This window comes from Leptosomus discolor, chromosome 6 (assembly GCF_034619465.1).
Source record: "Leptosomus discolor isolate bLepDis1 chromosome 6, bLepDis1.hap2, whole genome shotgun sequence".
Taxonomy (NCBI): Eukaryota; Metazoa; Chordata; class Aves; order Leptosomiformes; family Leptosomidae; genus Leptosomus; species Leptosomus discolor.
This window is the reverse complement of record NC_141396.1, coordinates 15,297,362-15,311,016: the sequence shown is the minus strand read 5'-3', so window position 1 is coordinate 15,311,016 and position 13,655 is coordinate 15,297,362. Positions and strand designations below refer to the sequence as shown.

The 13,655-nt window shown below is 67.4% G+C and overlaps 2 protein-coding genes across 2 annotated transcripts; one reads left to right on the top strand and one right to left on the bottom strand.

Moving 5' to 3' along the window:
• The first annotated feature begins 1,360 nt into the window (after positions 1 to 1,360).
• Positions 1,361 to 8,369, top strand: PDZD7 (PDZ domain containing 7). Its single transcript, XM_086466942.1, has 16 exons — positions 1,361 to 1,553; positions 1,725 to 1,865; positions 2,273 to 2,447; positions 2,786 to 2,962; positions 3,187 to 3,334; positions 3,565 to 3,625; positions 4,160 to 4,585; positions 5,078 to 5,281; positions 5,487 to 5,528; positions 5,727 to 5,884; positions 6,110 to 6,201; positions 6,340 to 6,431; positions 6,530 to 6,601; positions 7,173 to 7,667; positions 7,978 to 8,078; positions 8,220 to 8,369. The coding sequence occupies exons 1-16, from the start codon at positions 1,361 to 1,363 to the stop codon at positions 8,367 to 8,369; spliced, it is 2,727 nt and encodes a 908-aa protein (XP_086323068.1).
• A 1,117-nt stretch (positions 8,370 to 9,486) lies between these two features.
• LZTS2 (leucine zipper tumor suppressor 2) lies at positions 9,487 to 12,414 on the bottom strand. Its single transcript, XM_086467094.1, has 4 exons — positions 11,986 to 12,414; positions 11,121 to 11,636; positions 10,310 to 10,579; positions 9,487 to 10,216 (listed from the first exon to the last, which is right to left on the bottom strand). The coding sequence occupies exons 1-4, from the start codon at positions 12,412 to 12,414 to the stop codon at positions 9,530 to 9,532; spliced, it is 1,902 nt and encodes a 633-aa protein (XP_086323220.1). The 3' UTR covers positions 9,487 to 9,529.
• Positions 12,415 to 13,655: the final 1,241 nt, after the last annotated feature.

Genomic DNA, 13,655 nt, shown 5'->3' with positions numbered 1-13,655 from the left:
CGGGGGGGGTCACGGCCAGTCCGGGGTGGAGGCGATGCCCCCCCGGGGAGGGGGACACGGGGGGACACCGACTCGCAACACCGGAGTGAGCGGGGACGACGACGACACACCCCCTCCCCTGGCCGTGCCTCAGTTTCCCCTGTGTGCCCCAGCGATGCTCCGCGCTAAGGGACGGGCTCGGGGGGGGGGCACCCCGTCGCGAGCCTCACGCAGCCCCGCGGGGGGACGCTGCCCCCCGAGCCCCGCCACGCCGTGCCCGGGAGGGGGGGCACGACGAGGGACACAGGACTCCCCCCTCCCCAGCTACAAGGCCAGCCCTGGCCGCTCGTGATTGACAGCTCCCGCGCCCGATGGCCGCGCCGGTCCCGCAGGGGCAGCCAATCCCTGCGGGCGGGGGGGCAGGAGGCGGCGCTGCCCCCCCCGGCCTCTCCATCCCCCCCGCGCTGCCGGGTGTCTCTTTCGCAGGTGGCACCATGGGGACAGGTGAGGAGGGCACGGGGCGGGAGGGAGGGACGGCGGTACGGGGTGGTGGTGGGGGTGTCCCCAGCGCCCTTTCAGGGAGAGGGCACCGCCGGCTGATGCTGGGGGGGGGGGGCGCCATGGGGGGCGGGCGGCGGGGACAGCGGCGGGTTCCTCTAGCCGGGGCCGTCACTTATTTATCGAGGTCAGGCTGAGGCGAGCGGGGGACAAAGCCGGGGGGGGGGGGGGCTGGGGCGGGGTGTTGGCCCCGTGATGGCGTTTCACCCACGCCTGGAAAATCCCCGCGGGAACAGCCCTGGGGGGACAGCGGGCGGTCCCCTGCTCCACGGCAGCTCCTGGCGTTGTAAATCCGGAGGGGGTCCGGGGAGGATGGAGAGGGGCTCTGGCCCCCCTCCTGCTGCAAGGCCACCCCGGGGAAGGGCCGGGGGGGTCAGGCCCTGCTCTCCAGCGTAAAGCTGAGATCCCCGCATCCCCTCTCCAGAGCCCTGCCAGATTTACGCTGCCAGGTAAAGCCCCTTTGCACCCCAGCATCCTTGCCCCAGAGCAGCCTGTGCCTGCCACCCCCATGGTAGTACCCGGGAGCCCTTCAGCAGTTTGGCCCCTGGGGTGCTATAGGACAGGAGGGGACGGGGCTGGGGAGGGGATCATGAAGCTCCTTGTCCCCCCAGGCTGTGCTGCGCCCGGGACCTGTCCTGCCAGCGCCGAGCACCCACGCCAGCTGGCCCCGGCGTCGCGCCGCTAAGAGGGAGCGGTGCCCGAGCCCGGGCATGTGCTGCTGGACTATGCCATGTCCCCCCCCGACCGGCGGGCAGCCCCAGCCCCGTGAGGACGCGGCCAGCCCCGAGCCGGACGCCGGGACGCCGGGGTGCGCAGCGCCGCCATGGCCCAGGGCTGGGACGCGGGGCTGCCGGGGATGATGGCGGGCAGCCGGTCGCGGAGCTCCAGCAGTGAGGCCAGCCTGGCTCCCCGCTGCCTCCTCAGCAAGCAGAGCCGCCTGCTCAACGGGGCCACCCGGGGCAGCCATACCGCCTCCCCCATGGGCCGTGTCATCCTCATCAACACCCCCATCGAAGGTGCGTGGGGTGTTCCAGCTCTCTGCCCACACACGTGGCCAGGGGGGCCCAGATGCCTGGGTTCCTGGGTCTGGGGGCAGGGAGAGTTGTCCTGCAACCGGGCACATCCCCAGCAAGAGAGACACTCCTCACACCCAGTCTGGGTGACACTTCCTGTCCCCCATCCCACAGCCAGCAGCAACGAGAGTGACATCATCAACGCCATCACGGTGGAGAAGAGCGTGGACGGCAAGCTGGGCTTCAGCGTCCGCGGCGGCTCCGAGCATGGGCTGGGCATCTTCGTCAGCAAAGTGGAGGAGGGCAGTGCTGCCGGTAAGTGGGACAGGGCAAGGGACACCACTGGGGACAGGCATGTGCCAGCAAGACCCTTTTGGGGAGTTCCCAGTGACATGGTGCAGCAGTAATGATGCCACTCTTCATGGTGGCAAGCTGCCACTTGCTCCCTGCCACCTCTGGCCGTGGAGTTTTCAGGCTTACCACAGAGAAGGGCAGGGGACAGGAGTGGGCAGCCCTGTACCAGTGGCTCTGAGCTCCATCCCCAAGCCACAGTGAGGTGACAAGCCCCCCATGCCTGCCATGGCCTCAGTGTGATTGCCAGGCATCCCCACCTCTGTTCCCATTGGGTTTGGATCAGACTGGGGACACATTTAGGGAGGGGACACCAAACAAGGGCATCGATGCCATGTGAGGTGCCAAGCCGAGCTGTGTGCCTCTTGCAGAGCAGGCCGGGCTGTGTGTTGGTGACAAGATCACAGAGGTGAACAGCGTGAGCCTGGAGAACATCACCATGAGCAGCGCCGTCAAGGTCCTTACCGGCAACAATCGCCTCCGCATGGTGGTCCGGCGGATGGGCCGCGTGCCAGGCATCAAGTTCTCCAAGGAGAAGACGGCATGGTGAGTCGAGTATCCTCCATGCCAGCACCCCAAAGCCCAACCCCATGGAGGGCATGGTGGGAAGGCTTGGTGGGGGATGCTGGGGGGCAGGAAGGATCCTAGAGCTGAGGGACCTCGGGGGGGGGGGGGGGGGGGGCATCAGAGGTCTCTGACAAAAGTGGGGAGAGCCCAGGGTGGAGCACAGGATGGGATAGTAAGGTTTGGAGCAGGTAGGGTGGGTGCAAGCCTCATTCCCCCTCCCCGTCCCTCTCCTCCGCTGGGTGACACCAATGACTCCATCCTGCTGGAGGATGAGAGCTGGACCCCCAAACCCGCCCAACACTGTGCCCGTGCTCCAGGGTGGACGTGGTGAACAGGCGCCTGGTGGTGGAGAAAAGTGGCTCGACGCCATCTGAGAGTGGCTCCGAGGATGGGCTGCGGCGCATTGTCCACCTCTACACCACCTCTGACGACTACTGCCTGGGCTTCAACATCCGCGGCGGCAGGGAGTTCGGCCTCGGCATCTACGTCTCCAAGTATGGCCATCCCGGGGGGCACAAGGGGAACGCGGCACCCTGATCCCTGCTGTGTCCACGCTGGGGCTTGGCACCCCCTCTCTGGCTGAGCCCCCCACGCTCATAAGATGGTGGGCGTCACCACTGTGGCTGCTGGGGCATGGGGCCGCCCAGGCAGAGGTGTGGGGCAGCACAGGGCTCCAGCGAGGGCTCGGCCCCATCATGTCCCCCTGCTGCTGCCATAGGGTGGACCCTGGGGGGCTGGCGGAGCAGAATGGCATTCGGGTGGGAGACCAAGTCCTTGCAGCCAACGGAGTCAAGTTTGAAGACATAAGCCATAGCAAGGCAGTGGAGGTGCTCAAGGGGCAGACCCACATCATGCTAACCATCAAGGTACCAGTGCCCAGCCCCACGGGGACCCCAGGCAAGGTAGGGGATCAGCATGTCCCCGTGCTGGCGCTGCCCCAGCTCGGCCCGGCGCCTGTGGGGCTGGTGCAGCTGCTGGCTGGTTGGGTTTCAGGCGGGTGGTGGGGGGGATGCATTATTCATGGCTGGTACCAGATCGGGTTCACCTGGGGTGGCCGGTGCGCGCTGACCCCCTCTTCCTCTCCCCCTGTGCCTAGGAGACAGGCCGGTTCCCTGCCTACAAGGAGATGGTGGCCGAGTACTGCTGGCTCAGTCGCTGTAAGGGCAATGCCATGCGGGTACCAGCAGGGACACTGGGCTGGGACATGGAGGGGCTGGGACCCCCATGCAAGCGGCATCTGGCCACTGAGGGGAGGGAGAAGGTCCACGTGCAGGAGGTCCCATGGCCTTGGAAGGGGCATGAAGCTCCTGGTGCCATGGTTAGCATCCCCACCGTCCTCATGGGCTTGTAGGGTCCCAGCTGTCCCCCATCCTCAGAGGGGGACATGAAGAGCCCCATGCCATAGCCAGCAGCCCTGTGGTTCCTGTGATCCTGCAGGGTCCTACACATTCCCATCCTTGGAAGGGACGTGAAGATCCCTATGCAATGGCCAGCAGCCTGCTGGTCCGCACGACCCTGTGGGACCACACATGTCCCTTGTAGGGGACACAGAGCTCCCCATGTGACCACCAGCAACCCTGCAGTCCCCATGGCCCTGTGGGTCCCGACATGTCCCCTGTCCTTAGGGGGGGAACTGGAGCTCCCTGTGGCCACACAGTGTGTCACTCCTTGTCCCTGCTATGCCTTTGCAGTGACCAATGGGCAGCTGCAGCAGCTGTCTCAGACCTCAGAGACCAGCTCCTCCATCTCCTCCTACTCCTCGGGGCCGGCACCAGGGGCAGTGAACGGGCTGGGGATGGCTGCCTCAGGGCCCCCCACCCGCACCGTGGACGTGGCCATCTCCACAGAGGACGGGCCGCGGCGGGGCTGGGCACGGGAGCGTGCCGAGCGGGCCATGCAGACCGAGCCGGCCACCGAGGGGCTGCCAGAGACACGGCGCACGGTGCGGCCCCCTGAGCTGCTGCGAGACACAGCCATCCGGGGCCAGGGTGCCCGTGAGCCCCCTGGCACCCACCCACGCCGGACCTTCGCCCACTCGCCCAAGACGGCGCTGCTGCTGGCGCTGAGTCGGCCCCGGCAGCCCATCACGCGCTCCCAGAGTGACCTCACTGTCGCTGGTAAGCATCGGGGCACGGCCCCATGTGCGGGACTCACCCCTGGCTGGGGTCCCCCTCCATCCCTGCACCCCCAGCCCTGGGAGTTCCACAGGTCAGTCCCTGCCCCACCTGGAGCCTGTCCCCGACTCGAGTGTCCTATAGCCCCTGACCCACATGGATACATGGCCCCGGCTCCTGGGCATCCTGTAGCCAAGTCCTTGGCCCCTGCCCTGCACCCTATAGTCCCCAGCCCATACGGACAGACCCCTGGCCACCAGCCCTGGGCATCCTATAGGTGTGTGTAGCCCCAGCCTTGTCCCTAGGGCTTGCCAGACACCCCAAACCCCAGCCCCATGGCCCCTGGAGACCCCCTGTACCCCACAGAAGGACTCTCTTCCAGTCAGTGGCCCCAGTAGCCCCTACAACCCCACCAAGTTCCCTGCCCCCAAACACCATTTGAGGTGGCATACCCTCCACTGGCTCTCCACTCCAACTCCCACTCTCTGTCCCCAGAGGAGAAGCGGAAGAAGGAGAAGCCAGAGGGACAAGGGGCACGGGGGGCCCCCCCAGGGCTGCACCGCTCAAAGACCCTTGTCAACCTCTTCTTCAAGGGGGGCCGTGCCACCAGCCAGAGCTGGGCACCCCCCAGCCAGGAGCCCCCCACCGCCGACCGCCGGGCACGCTCCAAGTCCCCAGGGCGCCTCGATGGGGACAGAGGTACCAGGCTGGGGGACACAGCGGAGAGGGACCCAACCTGGGACTGGTGCCCCCTTCTGTGGGCACTGTAGCCCCATTGTGGCATCCCTGGCACAGAGGGTGGCATGGGGAAGGGAAGGGGTCCCCAAGCATGCAATTTGGGCAATAGGCAGTGATGCTGCTGGCCCCTGCCAGGGGCACTCACCCCTCTTCATCTCCCTTGCAGTAGGCGCTGTGCAGAAGTTTGTCAGCCGAAGCCTGAAGCGGGGTAACGGGGGTGCCCGTGTGCCGGGGGGGAGGCTGCAGGGCAGGCTCGGCATGTACCTGGCCCTGCACTGCATGTGTCTGTCCACCTCTGGAATGGAGTGAGCTGTTGGGGTGGGGATGTGGGGCATGTGGGGGTTTGTGGGGTGCCTGGGGCTGTCCCTTGCCCTATTAGCCACCCCTCCTTGCTGTGCTCCCCCAGAGAAAAGCCAGCGTGCCAGCATCCTGGGCCCCACGGGCATCGCCGCCCTGCAGCCCAACGGCAGCGATCCCGAGGCCCGGCTCCCGCACATCCAGGACACCGCTGCACGTCTCCTCAGCCCCGACGAGGTGACAGCCGTGCTCCGACACTGCTCCAGGGTACGGTGCCATGGGCAGGGTGCGGGCAGGGTGCAGGCAGGGTGCAGGCAGGGTGCAGGCAGGGCAGCGCCAGCACCTTGGACTCATCCCCGGGCAGCTCCTGCATCCCAGGGGGCACTGCCATCAGCACTATATGCCCATGTTAAGCTCTGGGTGGTAAACTGAGGCACAGGTTGGGGGGCAGGGTGGGGGCAGCCATCACTGATGCCCCTCTTGTGCCCACAGTACCTGCATGAGGGCAGCGTGGAGGATTTGGTACGGCCACTGCTGGCCATCCTGGACCGGCCTGAGAAAGTGCTGCTGCTGCGGGATGTGAGGTGGGTGGTGCTGGGGGGGTACCTCGGTACCGCCCAGCTGGGTGGGATGGACCTGGAGCCTCACATATGCTCTTCGGCCCCGATCACTCACCATCCCAGAGGCTGCCACAAACTGTCCCCTCCTCTTTGCCCTGTTAGGAGCGTGGTGGCCCCAACGGACCTGGGCCGGTTTGACAGCATGGTGATGCCCCTGGAGCTGGAAGCCTTTGATGCCCTGAAGAGCCGCTCAGGTAGAGCCCAGCCCCCCGCCCCGTACCTTGGCTAGGGGGGCAGCAGGCAGGAGTGGGCACAGCTCAGGGGGGTAACTGGTGGCTCTCCCTGGCTGCAGTGCGCTCGCCTGCCCTCCGCCCAGCCCACCACAACGTCACCCCCAAGAGACACCTCATCACACCAGTGCCTGGTGAGTGCCACCTCACGGGGTCTGCCTGGCCGCTGGGCTGCCCCGTGGTGGGAAGTGCAGGGTGGAGGGGATATGAGGGCAATTTGGAGGAGGGGAAAGGGAGCTGGGATGCCTGGGTACAGGGAGTTTGTGAGGAGAGGGCATCCAGTGTCCCTGGGTGCTGGGAGGTCCTGGAGTAGCAGGATCTGTGGATCCTGGGTGCCAGGGGGTCTTGGGGAGGAGGACTTGGAGTCCATGAAGAGAGCTGGGGTGCCTGGGGGTCCCTGGGTGTCAGAGGTCCTAAGGAGGGGAGCTGGGGTGTCTGAATGTCCCCGGAGGAGGAAAATCTGGGGCCATTGGCACTGAGGGGGTCCCTAGGTGGCAGAGGTCCCAGGGCTTTGGGGTCCCCAGGGGATGCCTGGATGGCAGAAGTTCCAGGGAGCGGGGCTGTGGGGTCCAGGGTGGATCCCCGCGTGGTGGTGGCCCCAGGTAGCCAGGCTATGGGGTCCTGGGGGATCCCTGGGTGACAGGAGTCCCAGAAAGCAGGGTTGTGGGTTCCTGGGGGGAGAACCCTGAGCTCTTCTCGTTGCAGACTATCGGGGCGGGTTCCTGCTGAAGCCGGCAGGGGCCCCGGAGCCAGAGGAAGTTGGGGGGCTGCAGGCGAGCTCAGCCTGGCTGCGGGCCTCCCCCAGCCCCCGCCGGCTTCACCCCCGCACCTACACCCCACTCCCTGACGTGCCAGTGGACGCCTATGCCTGCACCAGCCGCCCCCTGCCCGCTGCTGGCCCCCGGCCTCCCAACTGGCTGCTGGCCGAGCCCCCCCCGGGTGAGGGGCACAAGCACTCGCACAGCCCCAGGCCCACCTGGCGCAAGGAACCCCCCAGGACGGTGCCCGACGGAGGGGCCGAGGTGCTGGGGAAGCCCCGGCGGGCACGGCCCCCCCTCGCACCTCTCTTTGCGGGACCAGGGGGTGAGGCAGGGGCTGGCGCGGCCACCAATGGTCCTGGGGATGCTGACAGGGAGGAAGAGGAGGAGGAGGAGTATCGGCTGCTCACTGTCACCCTCTCCAAGCTGAAGCACTCGCTGGGTAGGTGGCACACGGGTGGGATCCCAGGGGTGGGGATCCTCTTCCTGGCACCAGCATCACTGGGATGGGTGTCACTCCCTTGGCAAGGGGCACCCCATTTAGGGGGCAGGGGGGGCAAAACCCTGAGCACCGCTCCAAAACTAAAGGGGGAGAAGAGGAGCTGCCCCAGCCCCTTGTCCCTCATCCATGTAGGACCTACCAACACAGGGCAGGACAGAGCCACAGCTGCCCAGGGAAGCGGGTGTGGTGCCTGGGGGAGGGTGGGGGTCCCAGCCTACCTGGGTGTGAGGGTCTCCTGGCTCCCTTGCAGGGATCAGCATCTCTGGTGGGATTGAGTCAAGGGCGCAGCCAGTGGTAAAGATTGAGAAGATCTTCCCTGGGGGAGCTGCCTTCCTCAGTGGCATCCTCAAGGTACGAGGGGACCCAGCACACCCCGGGGAGTGGGCAGGCATCCAGACACCCCCATCCCACCATGCTGCTGGGTGCTGGCAGTCCCCTGGCACCCCAAAAGCAGCTGTATTTCACCCTGCTGCCTTCCATTGTGGGGGCCAGGCTGGGCAGGAGCTGGTGTCAGTGGATGGGGAGAGCCTGCAGAACGTCACCCACCAGCGGGCTGTGGACATCATCCGCCAGGCCTACCACAACAAAGCCAAGGAGCCCATGGAGCTGGTGGTGCGGGTGCCTGTAGCCCTCCCAGAGTGATGCTGCGCCCCACGCTCCAGAGGAGCCGGATGGCTCATTCCTGCACCAAGTTGTGGCCGGTCTCAGCGCAGCCAGAGAGTGCGATAGCCAGACCCACCCCATGGGCCTGGAGGAGCTGCCTGCGGTGGGACCCAAGGGGGGACACCACTGGCAACACAGGAGGACCACAGGCGGCCCCCCCAACTCTGCTCTGGACACACAGATGCAGCCCTGAAAAAAAAACACAACCAGGGGCTTGTTTTTAATCGGCGTTTCCAGGTGGTACATGGGCAAGCCGGGCTCTGGGAACAGGACACGACTGAAATAAAGTACAAAAATCCCCCCCTCCAGAGCTGGGGGCGACCAAGCCAGAGCTGGGCACAGCCAGGCTCTTCCTTTGGTTTGACACCCCCTGGGAACCCAGCTGGGCCCCCACCTCTGCCCATCCCGGGGGCATCCCCAGGGTGTCCCCAGCTGGCAGCCCTGGCACCACACCCCTCTCCCCTGGCAGGCTGGGCATCACAGGGGCATGGGCCGGGCTTTTTGGGGGGGGGCAGGAGGGGGAACAGAGGGATGCTGGGGGCAAGGGCGTGGGAAAGGCACTGAGGGCAAGCTGCCCCGTGGCAGGGATGAAGGGGGCACAGACAGGTGGGGTGTGAGCTGGGAGAGGGTGATATGTTTTGGTAGGTCCTATAAAAATAGAGTTATTTAAAATGGCACAGAAACAAATCCCCTGACAAAGACACGGGGGGCAGGGGGGAGGCTGGCATGGGCAGGGACAAGACACAGGCCATCCCCTCTGGATGTGGCTGGGTGACAGTGCCAGCAGGGACGAGAGGGAGGGGACGTGCCAGCCCTCCCCCTGCCCAAGGTGACCCTGGCTGAAGCCAGCACAGCTAATCCCCCGGGAGCTAAGAGGATCAGCAGGAACCAGCTCCGAGTGGCCCCAGGGCCGGCACTCGCACCCACCTGGCCCCACATCTCAGAGGCACCCCCTCACGCTGCAGTGGGTGCTGATGCACCCTCACCCCAACACCTCCCTGCTGGGGAGGGGGCAACGCTAGCAGTCTCTGCAGAGCTGGGGGGAGAGCAAGGATCCCCCACAGCCCCACGACTCCCGAAATCCCAGCAGCTGGAGGCTCCCCCCATTCTCTGAGCACAGGGTGAGGGCAGGCAGCATCTCAGATCTCCGTGGCCGTGATCTCCTCGAAGGGTGGGTCAGGGCCAGGGCCAGGAGGGTCACAGGGCTCAGGCGGGGGGTCTTCACCCTGGAGCCGGAGATGCTGGAGCCGCTGCTCGAGCCGCCGGTTGCGGCGGTACATCTGGATGTAGCTGTACTGCAGCTGCTTCTGGTAGCGGATGACCCGCTCCTTCTCGCCCTGCCACGTGCCGCGTTCCTGCTCGAAGGCGTCCCGCTGCTCCTGCCCACGCCGCCGCTCCAGGGCCACCTCCGCCCGCAGCCGCTCCAGCTGCTGCCGCAGCGCCGTGCCTGCCCGGGGCTCCTCGCTGGGTTGGGGGCATCCCTCGCCGGGTTGGGGGCAAGCCTCGCCGGGCTGGGGGCATCGCCCACGGGCGGCTTCCCGCAGCCCCGCCACCTCCTGCTCGAGCCGGCCGGCTTTGGCGCGGAAGAGGTCAGCCTCGCTCTTGCGGCGCTGCAGTTCGTTGGCGCAGACCTCCAGCTCCAGCGCCTTCAGGCGGGCGGCCTCCTGCAGCCCCTGCGCCCGCCGCTCGCCCGCCTGCAGCTGGGCCCGCGCCTCCCGCAGCTGAGCCCGCAGCCCCAGCAGCTCAGCGCCCCGCTGCGCCAGCTCCGCCTGCGCCTCCTTCAGCTGCTGCTTCAGCAGCGAGATCTCCCCCGACTTCTGGCACACCTGTGGGGACAACGGGGCTCAGACGCCGGATGGGACCCCCGCAGACGAAGCCTGCGCCCACCCTGACTCGCCCAGCGCTGTGGGGCAACTCACCTCCCACTTGGTCTCCTCCAGCCGGGGTGCCAGCTCGGTGCGCTCGCGTTGGAAGGAGGCGCAGCGACGCTCCAGCAGCTCCCGCTCCTGCAGCAGCTGGGCGAAGTCCTCTTGCAGCTGCTTCTTCTCCTGCTGCAGCTGCAGCACCTGGAGCTGCAGGACCTGCTGTCCCCGCTGCGCCGCCTGGGCCGCCTGCCGCGCCTGGGCTGCACAGCGCTGCCGCAGCCCCTCAAGCTCCTGCTCGCAGCGCCGCTGCTTCTCCTCGTACACCTGGGCGGGGGGGGGGAGAACAGACATGCTGGGGGGGGCAGCACAGCACCCCCGCACTCCTGCTGCCCTCCCCAGGATAGGCACCCCTTGCCCACAAGGAAGGGGGCAGTGCAGTGTCCCCCCCCCAAAAGGAGGAGGGGTGCAATGTAGTGGTGCCCCTCTCTCCTCATGCCCCCCATCCCTTGGGGTGCTGGCCCCCCCCCCATGTCAGCGCCTCCAGAATCTATAGGGGTCCTCCAGCCCCACCACCAGCAGGGAGAAGTCCCAGGTGCATCCAAAATAGGGCACCCTAAGACAAGGCACCCCAGTCAGTACAGTTGCCCCCCACCCCAGATCATAGCAGGGTCCCCCAGGGACTATATAGGACCACCCACTTCTGGGGAAAACCCCGATTCCCAGACCCACAGAAAAAAGTATGCCCATACAAGGGTCTGTAGAGGGTCCCCAAAGGGGGTCCATGCCCTGCAACCAGGTGGGATGTCCACATGAGGGGCCCCAGGGAGGGGGACAGGGACAGGACGGGGGGACTCCAGGGGCGTACCTGACAGATGGCCACCTCATTCTCATCCAGGCTGTCACGCAGGAGCCGCAGCTCAGCCTCCCTCTCCCGCAGCTTGTCCTCCAGCTCCCGCACCAGCAGGGCCTCCTCGCCGGGCAGGGGTGAGCGACCACAGGAGCCACTCTCTGAGCAGGGCCGGCCCCGGCCGCTCAGCGAGCCCGTGCTCTTGCTGGAGGACGAGCGCCCGCTGTCCGAGTTGGAGGGGCGACAGCCCCCCGAGGGGTCGGGGGGACCATGGGGGGTGGCCGGCAGGGTGCCCACCTCGGGGTGCTGGCTGCAGCCCGTGCTGTAGGTGGGCAGGCTGGAGAGGGAGTTGCGTCCCGAGTCCGAGAGGGTGCTGGCGCGGCAGCTGAGGGAGCCAGGCTTCTCAGCACCCAACAAGTGGGTGAGGCTCACCTGGCTCTCTGAGAGCCCCGGGCGTGTGCTTGGCTGGGTGCTCCGGAGCTTGGGCACCACCGGCTTGAAGGCCATGGGGCGGATCAGGGTCTTCTCCACGTTCTGCCAGGGGGGAAGAGAGGAGAGCAGGAGGGCTTGGGGGGGCCCACCACCCTCCCAAGAGGTTGCCTGGGGCAGCGATGGGGGGGTGCCCCCAGCCCCGACACCTTCGCACCGCAAAGGAGACAAGGGCTGGTCACGTCCTGCTCCATCATCCCTCCACGGGGTGCCCAGGTGGGCTCCCACACACAGCCCTAGCAACAAGGAGGGGACATCAAGGGCATGGGGACCACCACCTCCCCAGGGACACTAAAAACATGGCAACGTGGCCCCAGTTCACACACCTGAGCTAACAGCCCCATCAAAGCCAAGACCCCAGCACCCACCCACCCTGCTGCCACCCCACACTCACCTCCTCCAGCTTGCCGGAAACAGGGATGAGCTTGGGGGGTGGCCCCCGGAGGTGATCGCTTGGGGCTCGATCATCGCGGGGCTCATCCGAATCACTGCAGGGGCTAGTGGGAGAGGGGGTGTCGAGCCAGTCACCACAGAAACCCCCATTGGCGTAGACGTGGGTGACACCAGGCGCAGCCGCTCGTGGCTCCTGTGGGGATGGGGGATCCCGGGGGGTGGCCCGGAGCAGCCCCTCCTGCTTGCGGAAGGAGGCAGCGGGGGGCTCCCCATCGCAGGGCTGGCTGGCACGGTCGTGGCGGGGCCGGCCGGGCAGGAGGCTGCCGACACTGCCCATGGTGGTGGGGGGCGAGCGAGCAGCAGTGTGGAGCTGCGCAGCCCCCTCAGCAGTGGTCTCGAGGGGCACCGGCAGCGTCTGCACGATGGCCATGGCGGGGGGGCCCCCAGCGGGCAGGGGCACGCGGGCAGCCTGTAGGCAAGGGAGACAAGGCATCAGAGCCAGGTGGGCACTGGGGCACCCCCAGACCCCCAGCCACCATCCCCAGTCTTGTAGGCATGGGCCAGCCCAAGGGGAAGCAGGCAGGAGGAGATGGCAAACGAACAAGAATAAACCCAGGATTAGATGGGGGGGGGGCACCAGTACCCCCCCAAGCTGGGCTCAGCACCCTGGTAGAGCATCCCCGGGCTGCCAGGGCCTGTGGGGTGCTGGTGGCACCGTGGGGCAGTGGCGATGCAGTCCTGCCCCCGCCCCCCCACCGTGCCCCGGCGTGACCCCGCTGCGGGAAGCGTGCCAGGGCTGGAGGCAAATCCCGAGAGGCCCGCGGAGAGCCAGCTCCCGGGCAGCCTGCCCGCCTGCCCGCCCCACGGCACCGCCTGCCCCACGGCACCCGCCAGCACAGCCCCCACAGAGAGTGGGGGGCAGCCCCACACACTGGGGACAGCCACTCCTCCTGCCCCACAGCCCAAACCTCTCTGCAGTGACACCACAGAGGGTGCCCCCCAACCCTAACCATCCACAGCGGGTCATAGGGTCCCCCAGAGTGGGCCACCGAGGGGGCAGCTGCCAGGCAGGCGGGTGGTCCAGGATGTGGGCACCATGTTCTTACCCAGCCCCAACACATGGGTGCCCCTCGTTCTCACCCTGCACGCCTCCTTCCAGGCTGGGGGGGGCTCTGCCAGTGCCCGGCTGCAGCCCCCCCTGCCCCAACCCACGCCATACGCCCGCGTGACGGGAGCCAGCCGACGGGCTGGATCCGTCCCCCGCTGCCTCACTGCATCTCGCACATGGCTGCGGCTGGCACAGGGCGGCGGGGGGGGGGGCCGCTGCCCGCACGGTCTCGCCCGCCGAGCTGTCACCTGAAATCAATCCGCCTGCCAGCTTCTGGTGCGGGGGGGGTGGGGGGGGGCAAGCAGGGGAGAGATGCCGGAAAGCCAGCCCCCCGCGCTGTCACCCCCACCGGCACGTGCCGTCCCTGGGCACTGTGACCTCACACCGTGCCCGTGACCCCCTCCGGGTGGGAAGGTGGGTGAACCCCCCCCCAGCTCCACTCACCTCGCCAGCCGCTGCCCATCCGTCCGATCCACTCGGGCCCCTGCACAGTGAACACGGCTCCGCCGGCCCCTGGAGCGGGAAGGAGACAGAGGAGGGGGGTCAAATAGCAGTGGGAGTCC